The sequence below is a fragment of the Saccopteryx bilineata genome, chromosome 3, assembly GCF_036850765.1.
Source record: "Saccopteryx bilineata isolate mSacBil1 chromosome 3, mSacBil1_pri_phased_curated, whole genome shotgun sequence".
NCBI classification, from domain to species: Eukaryota; Metazoa; Chordata; class Mammalia; order Chiroptera; family Emballonuridae; genus Saccopteryx; species Saccopteryx bilineata.
Genome location: NC_089492.1, coordinates 154,879,209 through 154,891,243, shown reverse-complemented (window position 1 = coordinate 154,891,243; position 12,035 = coordinate 154,879,209). Strand labels below are relative to the sequence as shown.

Below are 12,035 nucleotides of genomic sequence, written 5' to 3'. Positions count from 1 at the left end.
ATCTGTGTTACCATTTGACTTTCACATCTGATAGAGAATTCTGTACCTCTAAGCCATTTTGTTCAGGCTTCAACATTCAGTCATGTTATTGGCTGCTTGCTCACAAGTGAATGTTCTTTCTCCTGAGCAAAAGGAAGCTCCTGAACACAAGGCCCCGTGTGGTGGCAGCCCTTTGTCCCTGATGCCTGTCCCTCTGAGCTGGCTCTTCCTATGTCTCCCCGCTGGACAGGAACGCAGGGATGGTGACCAGTTCCCTTGTCCGTCCTTTAGCTGGAGCCCCTCCCCAGTCAGTGTTGTCTCCTCAGGATGGCAGCTGCTCCTACCTCAGAAGTCTCCTTCCCCCTCTCTGTGGGGACTAGCCCTCTGCCTATAGCTGAGAACTTCGTGTGGCACAGTACTCGCCACAGGGTGAGGGGAGCACTCAAGGTGCACATGCATAGGAATGGTGAAAGTTGCTCTCGATTCATTCTAGTTTGGGGATGAGCAGAGTAAGCCAGGAGCTGGTATACCTCGGAGCCCTCAGACAGTACCAGAGCACTGCCTTCTGCCCGAGCCACGGCCTTGAGAGTGTGTGAGTGCCCAGCACATGGCAGGTCTCAAACTTTTGTTGAAGGGTGCCAGGAAGAAAGAGATGTGGGGAGGGCTTGGCATGGCATGTATTTGGGAGGTTTGCTAATTGCAATATTAGTGTGCTCCTAAGTGATCTTATCAGCACTCTTGGCCACATATGGTTATCAATGGGAAGGTCAGTCTGGAAGGATGGAGGCATGCACAGGAAGTGGATTTATTAACTGAGCAAACACTTACTGGGTACCAGGTCCTGAGGCCACAAAATGACCAAACGCGGTCTCTCTGAGGGTCTCTCTCTCATAGTGCAGTGGGGTGGGTGAGCACTCTGAGGCTGTGGGTGGGGAAAGCTGAGTTTCTTAAGAGAAAGTGACATCGCATAATTTTAGTGCCATTCATGAATCTTAGTGCTGAGCAGATCTTGGGATAGACCCTTGTTTTACTGTGAGGAAAAGGCCTCCAGTGGGTGAGTGACTCCCTGACACTGGAGTCCTGCTCATGAGCCCATGTGATTGCCTCTGGTCTGATCAGGGATGTGCAGATTGACTAAGCTTTTGGAAAAGACGTTGGTTTTCATTTTTAAAAGCTAGATTTAAACTACTAGAGGAAGAAAGTTTCCAGGCCCAACTAGATCACTCACACATCCTGGCCATCTACAGGATATATTCTCCCGCCTCGTTGCCAGGACCTTACCATGTGTGGGTGGCACCCAACAAAAGGAACCCTAAGGCTGGGGGTTTTGTGAACAAATTTGGTGCCCAAGTGGAAACATGGAAGACCCAGAAAGCTGTAACAGGCAATATTTGGTCCTTTATCTCAGAAGTGGTTAGGGACTCAGGATTACTTCTTTTTTAAGCATATCCAGTTAGTTCCTAATGGGAGAATCCATGGTGCCAAGTAAAGAGTGTTTTCTACCAACAGGACACTCAGAAGAGAGCTTTTTGCTTTGCCTGAGACAGCTCTCCCCTGCCCTGCTCACCAGCCTGGGCCCCCCTCTGCAGAGCGCAGCCCCAGCGTCTTTGACAGGGAACACTTGCTGCCGTAGCCTGCCTTCTCCCTGCGCACACCTGCCCTCCTCTGCCGAGCCAATTCGCACCCAGCAGTTAGTATCTTGAGCCTCCATGAGACAAAAGGAATAGATGCTGACCGAAGCAGCTGAGATGGCATTAGTGCCTGAGTCTGCTTTGCCCTAGATCCGGCCTCGTCTGAACTGTTTTCTACTGAGGAGCCTGGCCCGCTCTCGCCAGCTGCCCTTGGGTCTCTCTGACAACCGTGCCTCGGAAACCAGCCACAGTGAACTCATTTGGGAGCACCCTCCATCAAATCTGACTACCTCCAGAACAGAACCTGGAGGTTAAGTGGTATTGGTCAGTTAGGCCCAAGATCTCTGGTCATCCAGTGTCACGGATTTCTCATTATGGCTCCTGTGGTGGTAAATGTTTTACACCCAAGATTCTGTGGGTATAAGAAACACATCCACCAGCCCTGCGGTCAGTCATGGCGTGGTAGTGATGGCTGTCCCTCTCCCACCACCCCACCCTCACTCTCACCCCCAAACCTGCTGCTCACAAAGGATGACTGTGTTCTTTTCAGCTTACCCAAATGCTATAGTTCCCCCTACCCCACCGTGTTTTCATCTTCCACATTTTCAATTACCTGGGGTCAACTGTGGTCTGAAAATTAAATGGAAAATTTCAGAAATAAACAATTCATAACTTTCAAATTGCACACTGCTCTGAGTAGGGTGGTGAAGTCTTGTGCCGTCCTGCTCTGTCCCGGCAGAATGTACAGTTCACCCACACTGTACTGCCACCCGCCTGCCAGTCCCTTAGCAGCCATCTCAGTTCCACTGAGACCGTATCATGGTGCTTGTGTTTATTATTGTATAACCCTTATTTTACTTAATAATGGCCCCAGTGCCATTCACATAACTCTTATTACAGTATATTGTTAAAATTAGACTATTTAGTTATTCGTTATTGCTGTTAATCTCTTACTGCGCCTCATGTATAAATTCAACTTTACCTTAGGTATGTATGTGTGGAAGAAAAGCAATATATCTAGGGTTCGGTACTGTCTGGTTTAAGTCAACTGATGGACATCTTGAGACGAATCCCTCTGTGGATAAGAGGGGACAGCCATATACCACTTTTCTAAGTGAGAATAAAGTTTGTATATTTCAGGAGCTGGAATAAGAGAGGAGAAGTGAGAGTAGAGGGAGGGTAGTTTTGTTTTGTTTTTCAGAGCTCTTAATTGAAGTGACAGTTAATTTAAAAGTAGATAGAGTAAAAACAAAAAGGAGGAGGAGAAAGTTTTTTTAAGTGAGAGGAAGGGAGATAGAGAGACAGACTCCAGCATGTGCCTCAACCCAGGTTCCACCCAGCAACCCCCATCTTGAGCCAATGCTCTGCCCATCTGGGGCCATGCTCTCAGCCGAGCTATTTTTAGCACCTGAGGTGGAGGCTCCATGGAGCCATCCTCAGCTCCTGAGGCTGACTTGCTTGAATCAATCGAGCCATGGCTATAGGAGCAGAAGAGAGAGGGAATGGGAGGGGTGGAGAAGCAGATGGTCACTTGTCCTGTGTGCCCTGGCCAGGAATCAAACCCAGGACCACATGCTGGGCCGATGTTCTACCACTGAGCCAACAAGCCAGGCTTAGAAAATTTAAAGAGGGATTTATCTCACATCATTGGGAATTGCAGTTGGATTAAGGGACTCAACTCCTATCATCTGGGTTCTGTCTTTCTTCCTGCCTGGGCCTCGTCCCTGTTCTCGCCTTCATTCTCCACATTGACTCCTACAAGTGGCGGGCAGTGAGAGATGGTGTCCTCCAGGGCTGCAGCACTCGTGCCGAGGAGGGCTCTGACCACAGGACTGGGTCCGGTCTTCCCCATGTTCCAGCGGGGGTGCGAGGAGCCCTGCCCAAGCCACCCACCAGAAGAGAGGAGTTTTGTTAAATAAGAGAAGGCTGTTGAGATTAAAACAGCAGAAAACCATGGCATTAATCTTAAATGACCATCGTAGAGAATCCTAAATTTAGTAAATGAGTTTTTTCTATTTATATATTGAAATATTTTGATCAGAAATGTTAGAACTGGGTAGTCTCTGAATAAAGAAAGCTAACCTTACCAGTATATCTAATTTTTACTAAATACAAATTATATGCATATATGAAAAGCTGTTAAAAGTCAAACATTATGTACTAACTCTGATATGAAAACTTATTTTGATTACTTTTAATCAAATCTTGTCAGGTCTCCTTGTCATTTAATAATAAAGCCTTTTGTAATATTTAGTGGACTTTAATAATAGATTCTCACTCTAATAGGGGAAACCCTTACAAATTAATAAGCTCAATTCCTAACATAGTACATAAATGGCATTTTAAGTACAAGAAAGCTTTCTAGTTAAATCTGGTTTATGTTACAGATCTGATCAGTAGCTAAAATACAATGGCTTTGCCATAGATCTCCTAAAACTTGGGTACTGCTAATGTAAATCTACCGTAGAAAATTTTTCAGTTAATTTGAACCGAACTGCCAACAATTTCTGGGAAGCAAAATCTCAACAGATTGAGAAAATGCTCCGGAGAAGAGCAGTTTCACAGCTTGTTTTATACATGAGACTCAAAGGAGGAGGCGTGAGGGGCTACGTGAAAACCGAGGTGGTAGATTGGGAGGTGGGAGAAAGCCGAGTGGGGAAACCTCTGGGGTTGGATAAAAAGTCAGACAGAGACACTTACTTCTTTCCTCTGAGTGGGCACAGGAAGGTTCATAGTTCACCTTTACAGCACACAGAGATGGTATGTGGGGAGAGATAACAGCAAGGAGCCTGTGGTCACCTGCTCGGGGGGCCTGAGGTTGTGTCCTGAGGGAGGTGAAGAGATTACTCTGACATTCCAAAGACGTTATCTTAGATGCAGTAAGACGCGAGGCAGGCTCAGGTAAGAGTGAAGATTGACCTTTGTCAAGGAAGCTATGGTCAGAGGGCATGACTACCCACCATGACCATCCTGTGTGGCTACTTACAGTCTCTGAGTTTGTAAGGCTGCCACACAGGCCTCCTCTGAGCTTGTCAGGTTTAGTATGTGGCCCCATTTTTGTCCACAGTACATTATGTCTAAACGAATTACTGATAGCTTGAATATATATATTTCCAAATGACCGAATTTGTTTGATTTTTTTGTTTTGTTTGATTGATTTTAGAGAGATAGAGAAAGGGATGGAGAGGAAGCATTCTTTTGTTGTTGTACTTAGTTGTACATTCATTGGTCACTTCCCATATGTTCTCTGACCGGGGACCAAACCCACAACCTTGGAGTTTCAGGACAACACTAACCAGCCAGGGCCTGTTCAACGTTTATCATAAACCTCCAGAACTCCAGTTGGAAGATGACAGAGCATATTTTAAAGTCATTTAACATTCCTTTATCTTAAAAGGAGTATGTAAAAGATTTTGACTTTAAAATCCCTAATGTTAATAATACATAACATATTCAGACTTTCATTAGAACTGTCCTTAAGGTATGTAATTTTATTCAAGAAAGTTAAAATCTGCTTATTATTGTTGATGAAAATGTAACTCAGGATCAGAGATTGAGTTACTTCACCCCACAAAATTGTCACAAAAGCTGAAAAGTGTACAGGCACACCTCAGAGATATTGCCGGTTTGGTTCCAGACCACCACAATAAAGCAAGAACCACAGTGAAACTAGTAGTCGTGGTCTTTTAACTGGTGGAGGGATTGGACTTCGGTGTGCAAAAATGCCACACCTGTGAAGTGCACTAAAGCAAAAGCACAATAAAATGAGATGTGCCTGTAGTTTTAAATCCAACTCAGCTATTTGCCACTTCAAATTGTGCTCTCTGTTTCAGAGTAAGAAATGCCATTCCTAATGGTGCACATGTTATTTATTATTAGTAGTAGTAGTATTACATGCAAATAAAGTTCAGTGCACAAATTGCAGCTGGTCTTTATGTGGCAGCTGTGGAGGTAGCTCCATCAAGGAACTTGTTTATACCCTCCCTTGGCTGCACACCTAGTCCATTCCAGGCAGCCCCTCCTCAGGGGTCTGCGTCCTGCTGTACCTGCTCACTAGCCTGAGACCTGGGGTGAGTGCTTGGCCTCTCCAATGCTTTTACCCACCTCATCTGTGGAGCACATTGTCCAGCATCCTTCTGCCCTGGACCCCTGGTGGTAGCACAGAGAGAGCATGGGAGCTGCTGGGGAGGGCAGGGAACATGTTGGAGGCAGAGGATTGGGTTCTCCTGACCCACCAGTCTCCTGGGCAGCACGCCACAGAACCCCAGGCCACCCTCTATAGCAGCGGTTCTCAACCTGTGGGTCGCAACCCCGGCGGGGGTCGAACGACCAAAACACAGGGGTCGCCTAAAGCCATCGGAGAATGGCTGTGTTTTGGTCGTTCGACCCCCGGCGGGGTCGCAACCCACAGGTTGAGAACCACTGCTCTTTAGCAACAGCCTAAAACAACTGAGCAGGCTAAGATTTCTTTTAGATCTTAAATACCACAATTTTATGATTATAGATTTATGAAATGTTTTCAGAGCCTAGTCTTCAATATAGAAGTTAAAAATCCTGGTTCTCCTGAGTTTATACCACATGAGACAGCATCTTTTTTTTTTTTAAAGGTGATTTCCATTGCTTCTTTGTTCCTCTTTCTTCATGCAAAGCTGTTGCAGTTTATACTTTATTGAACAAGCTACAGAGGAAATCATCACTTCGCAAAAAGAGTTACTTACCACCAGCTAATACAGCATGTCAGCAATTGGAAAGGTTTCCTAATGGTCACATTCTAGAGATTCTCATTCATAATATGATTTATCCTAAGCACACTGCAGCAAAAGCTCCAACTTGGCAGTTGGACTTTATGATTAATTAAGAACTGAAAGGAAAGCACATCATTTGAAGTCCCAAATCTTGCTAAAACACACTACTATTCCCCTGTGCTGACTAATGCAACATGGCAAGGATTGGAACCAACATATACCTTGCATGATTCGGCTCCTGTACCTAAGAGACAGGAGAGGGCGTACGCAAAGGGTACGACTAGGTCAATTTTCCCAGGTGTGGTTGCTATGCAGAATGTTCCAGTCTTGGCAGAAAATAAAATTCCATACAGGCAGGGAGAGTGGCTGCATCATTTGTCTGACTCTCCCCAAAGTCTAGGATGGCATCTGGTAGGAACTCAGTGGCTGAAGTAATTAAATTATTTTGTGTTCGGAAAAAAATCAGCAAAGTAGCATACTCATTCACCAATCAGTTGTTAAGTATCTACAACAGTATATTATGCTAAGGTCTAATGACTGCTTGGCTGATCTTGGCACCTTTATGTCCAAGTAAATATTCTAAGACTTGATCTTTCTGAGGTATTTTTTCTAAGTGGCTTTTGTTATACACTTGAAAAGGTATATTAAGAAGTTACTTTTAAATGTTATTTCTTGAAATCTTTGTTACCAATAAAAATTGGATTCTGCCTGACCATTGCTGCTGATATGTGAACTACTTTTTGAGCTTTGCGATACCTGAGTTTTCTGGGTGGAAGTTTCCTCTCATGAGCTGCCCACCTTCTGGATTTTGAAGCTGTGGAGTCTTGACAATGCTCTGTCATTACATAAACTGTCCTCAGTTGGAAATCACATGAAAGGATTCATTCTAAGATTTAGAGGTTAATGTTGGCCCTGGCCAGTTGGCTCAGTAGATAGAGCCTCAGCCTGGTTTACAAAACATCCTAGGTTCAATCCCCAGTCAGGGCACCCAAGAGAAGTGACCATCTGCTTCTCCCTCCCCCTTTTCTCTCTCTTCCCCTCTCACAGCCAGTGACTCAGTTGGTCCAAGTGTCAGCCTCAGACACTGAAGATAGCTCAGTTGGTTCGAGCATCAGCCCCAGATGGGGCTTGCTGGGTGGATTCCAATCCAGGGCCTGTGGGAGCCTGTCTCACTACCTTCCCTTCTCTCACTTAAAAAATAAATAAGTAAATAAAAGAGGTTAATGTTTTCGTGTAAAGAAAGGTAACTCTTAAGTAGAAGTCTAAATGTTTAACTTGGCATACTTTCGAGGCTTGCTTTTGTGTTTCCCATGCACTTGAATGTACTTGCCATGGCACAGAAAGGAGCGGTAAGCGCTGCTAGCTGAGGAACCAGTGTATTTCCTTGGAAACCACTTCAAGTCCATGTGTGTCTCCTCATTGTGCAACCCAAATCCCAGGGCAGCAGAATGATAGACCTGGGGTGAGTCTGCCTTAGAGGATGGTGCGCAGCTGCCCACAGAAGAGGATGACCATGATGCAACACTTGATTCCTCTTGGCCTGCTGCCTGCTCAGCCAAGGGGCAGAAGCAGTCAGTTCTTAGGATCATCCTGACTTTGCTCCAGTTTCAGGAATAAAAGCAGAGAGAGGTACAAGCTACCCATTAAAGTGTCTTTGTGTCATTTTGGAAAATAAAGTTCTGCAAATAGCTGCAGTTTCCATCCCATCATAACCTATATGTTGACTGAATTAGGATGTCGGTGAGCAGCCATCTGTCATGAGAGACTAAGGAGCAGGGCCAGCCCCAGTGGTCCAGTGGCACACCTCAGCCCTGGGGGCCAACATGCCTTCCCCACTAGGCTCACTTCTTAAGAAGCTTCCAGAAGTCTATACATTGTAGCCAGGTTAAAGCATTTTTAGTTTGAGTTTTTCAAAGTTTTTCTCTGCAGGGAAAGAAGTGTTTCACGTTACAACTCACTCACGCAATAGGAATCTGAAGCTACAGTACTGTGTGTGACACACTTTGAGATTTTGTATGATTCCCCTAAAAAATACAGCTGCTTACAACCCACTAAATTGATTTCATCATACACTAGTGCATTTTTAGTCACAATAAGGAAAATTCTGCCTTAGAGTTAATGTATCACCTAACTTTTGCACTCATCACAACCTGTTGGAAACGATGAGATATGAACCCTCTTAGAAAGCATCTTCTGAGTTCACTTAGTCCAGCTTCTGGCCCAGTACAAAAATGGGAAGACACTTTGTATTTTCTACCCTACTTTTCTGAGCAGCACAGCGATTCTCTAATCATTTCAGAAGGAAGCTAACTTTCTGCTATTTTATCTTTTGTGCTACTGATACTCTGGCATTTTTTTAAAAGTAAAAGAAAAAAAAGTTTTAGTAATTCTCAGCTTTTAGACACTTGGCAACTGCACATTGCAGCCATTAATTACCATGTGATTTTTCTGACAGTGACCAGAGTGGATTTTTCTGATTTGTCACCAGAGTGGATTTTTCCCCCTTGAATCATTTGGGCAGGGAGGTGGCGGCAGGATCCTAACGATGCCCAGTGGCGTCTGGCTGCCTTTGTGGCGCCCACTGAGCCCTTGTTGTGTCCCCACAGGCCTCGGCAAGACCAAGAGGAAGACGAGCGCGAGGGATGCGTCCCCAACTCCCAGCACGGATGCCGAGTACCCCGCCAATGGGGGCGGCGCAGACCGCATCTATGACCTCAACATCCCAGCCTTCGTCAAGTTTGCCTACATAGCAGAGAGGGAGGACGAGTTATCCCTGGTGAAGGGGTCGCATGTCACCGTCATGGAGAAGTGCAGCGACGGCTGGTGGCGTGGCAGCTACAATGGGCAGATCGGCTGGTTCCCCTCCAACTACGTTCTGGAAGAGGTGGACGAGGCAGCGGCAGAGGCCCCCAGCTTCCTGAGCCTGCGGAAGGGCACGTCCCTGAGCAATGGCCAGGGCGCCCGTGTCCTGCATGTGGTCCAGACTCTGTACCCCTTCAGCTCGGTTACTGAGGAGGAGCTCAACTTTGAGAAGGGAGAGACTATGGAGGTGATCGAAAAGCCGGAGAACGACCCAGAGTGGTGGAAATGCAAAAACGCCCAGGGGCAGGTCGGCCTTGTCCCCAAAAACTACGTGGTGGTCCTCAGCGATGGGCCTGCCCTGCCCCCGTCGCACGCCCCACAGATCAGCTATCCGGGGCCCGCTGGTAGCGGACGCTTCGCGGGCAGAGAGTGGTACTATGGGAATGTGACGCGCCACCAGGCCGAATGTGCCCTGAATGAGCGGGGCCGCGAGGGTGACTTCCTTATTAGGGACAGCGAGTCCTCGGTAAGTGACCTAGGGTCGCAAGGTCTGCCTAGTCCCTGGGGGGTTCCAGGAGAAAACAGTGAATGTGTGTGTATGTGTGCATTTGCATAGTGCGGCAGGCGTGTGCCATCCTTTTTCAATTGTGTGAACAGACTGGACATTAAAGAATGCTTGGGACTCACAGTAAGGTAGATGGACACGCTTAGTCTACATCACCTGTATAAGGTGCGGTGCTGTGGTGTACCAGAGTCTGCTTTGAGTGTCATGGTTAGCTATCTTATTGCCCAGATGATGTGTTCTTGCAGAGGTAAGGGTAAGAAAATGTTTCTACTTTGTGAAAGTTGTTTTGCCTCTTTACGAAGGTTTTCCCTTTCCTCTTCTGCAGACCTACATGTCGTTATCTGCCCGTTTCCCATCCTGTTAACGACCCCTCCTAGGCTGCTGGTTAACTTTGTTTCCACCATGGGTCCCAGGCATGTCAGTCGTTCTCAGACAAGTGACACCTGCTTCCTGACACAGCCTTTTGTTGGTTGGTTAATTTTTTTCTTTGTAAATCACATATATGATACTAAGGTCACCTCTGCCACAGGCAGCACCACTGAGTTCATCTATGAAAAGCTTTTGAAACACTTATAAAAAGAATTGAAAAGAGAGAGGCAGCTCTAGAGAAATGAGTCTGCATGTGTGCGTGGACTGAATCACAAGTCTGAGGCCAACTAACTTGCAGCAGGCCCATTTCCAGCAGTAGGCTAATTTCAGCGTTGTATTTTGGGGACATGACTGAGCCTATGTGGAGGAAGTGGGCCAGAATCACATGAAGTAACGTGTGTGTATATGTGTGTGTGTTATGGAAATACTCAACCAGATTTGCAGGTTTCTTTACAAACACACTTTCAATATAGTGTGACCTCCCAGCTCCCCCAAAAAACAAAAACAGTAGTTCTGTAGAGCTCATTGTGATTACATTGCATTGATTCGGGCAGACTTCAGTTTAATTTTTTAAATGCAAACTGTGCAACTAGTAAGTGTGTCCTGTGTGTTGTAATTGTTGTCCTCTGAGAAGGTTGATGTCCCAATAAGCAAATGCGTATTCAAGGCTCGTGTTGATTGATGCGTGAGGAATGAAGGCCACAGAAATGTTTATTCCCTTCAGAGACTAGAGAGACAGCTATGCTGTGTTCTTTTTTGAGGCAGGAGGAGCCCCACAGTGGTGGGAATCAGACTCCATAATGGTGTGGGCAGCTGTGGCGTTAGTGGCCGCGTTGGGTGTGCTTGGGCAAGCACACCAGGCTTGAGCGTTAACTACGTCTGAAATCTGAACTCTGAGATTTTCTTATCCAGCTGCCAGAGTTTATCATTCCTGGCAAGACATCACATTAAATTGTTCTCATGTGACATCAGCTTTGTGCATAGCTTTCTTTAGATCACATTTGAGACTTAAGAGAATTAAATCCAGCAGCATGTTTAACTTTTCTGAGCACAAATTCAGAGGAAGTGCTGGAAAACCAATTACAATGTAAAGTGATTGATCCAGAGCCCTTTAAGAGATAAAGAGATAAGAGACTCAGAAAGTATAATTTTGATTTTAAAAATTTGAATTGAAAGAGACTTCTTAGAATGAAGAGAGACTTCTCCCCACCATGTGGAGACATTAGCCCCTTCATTATTGCTTCTGTTTATGCCTTGGGTTCTGACCCAGAGTCCTCAGAAAGAGGGCAGGAGAACAGTGTTCTCGGGTTGCTGGCCTTAGGAGGACCTACTGCTTTTCTGTGGGACAAGCACATGCAGGCGGTCATCACTGTCTGAATGCAGAGACCAAGTCCTTCTGGACCGGGAGGGGTACTTGCATTAATTAGGTTCCATCCCAGAGCTTGAATATGCTCCAGTGTCTTGTCTCACATCATGAGAGAATAAGCTAACTTTCTACATAATTGAAACACTTAATTTTTTACATCTTATTTTAACCTTTTTTATGAGGGCCTACCCAGATTTTTTGCATTCTGTCTTAACTTACAGCCCACTAATAATGTGCCGGAGCCTGAGGGTGTGGGGAGCAAAGAGGGCTTCACTGGGATGTGCACCAGCTCTGCCCCCACAGTGGCACCGTTGGCCTGAAGACTGCCATGTGCCCCGATTTTGTGCAGGGATGCTTTCCTGATGGATCTTGCTGTGACATGTGGTGTTTTCTGCTGTTGCATGCCTGCCCTGTGCCAAGGGGATGCTGCTAGGGGTTCTAAGGCATGTTGCTACTTTCCTCCCAACAGCAGAAGTAGGCCAGGCTGGGTGCTTTTCTTGCTCATAACCAGGTCTCTTCTCAACTGTCATCTGTGGCTGTTGCAGAACGTGCAGACAGACAAGTGGACAGATCCATTG

The 12,035-nt window shown here is 46.0% G+C and overlaps 1 protein-coding gene across 3 annotated transcripts in view; it reads left to right on the top strand.

The window, feature by feature from the left end:
• Positions 1–12,035, top strand: part of NCK2 (NCK adaptor protein 2) — a 168,305-nt gene that overhangs the window by 122,367 nt on the left and 33,903 nt on the right. For all 3 annotated transcript variants that reach the window (XM_066267859.1, XM_066267857.1, XM_066267858.1), the window contains one exon: positions 8,962–9,683. In XM_066267859.1, coding sequence (XP_066123956.1) covers positions 8,962–9,683 — 722 coding nt within the window. The remainder of the gene's footprint in view (positions 1–8,961; positions 9,684–12,035) is intronic.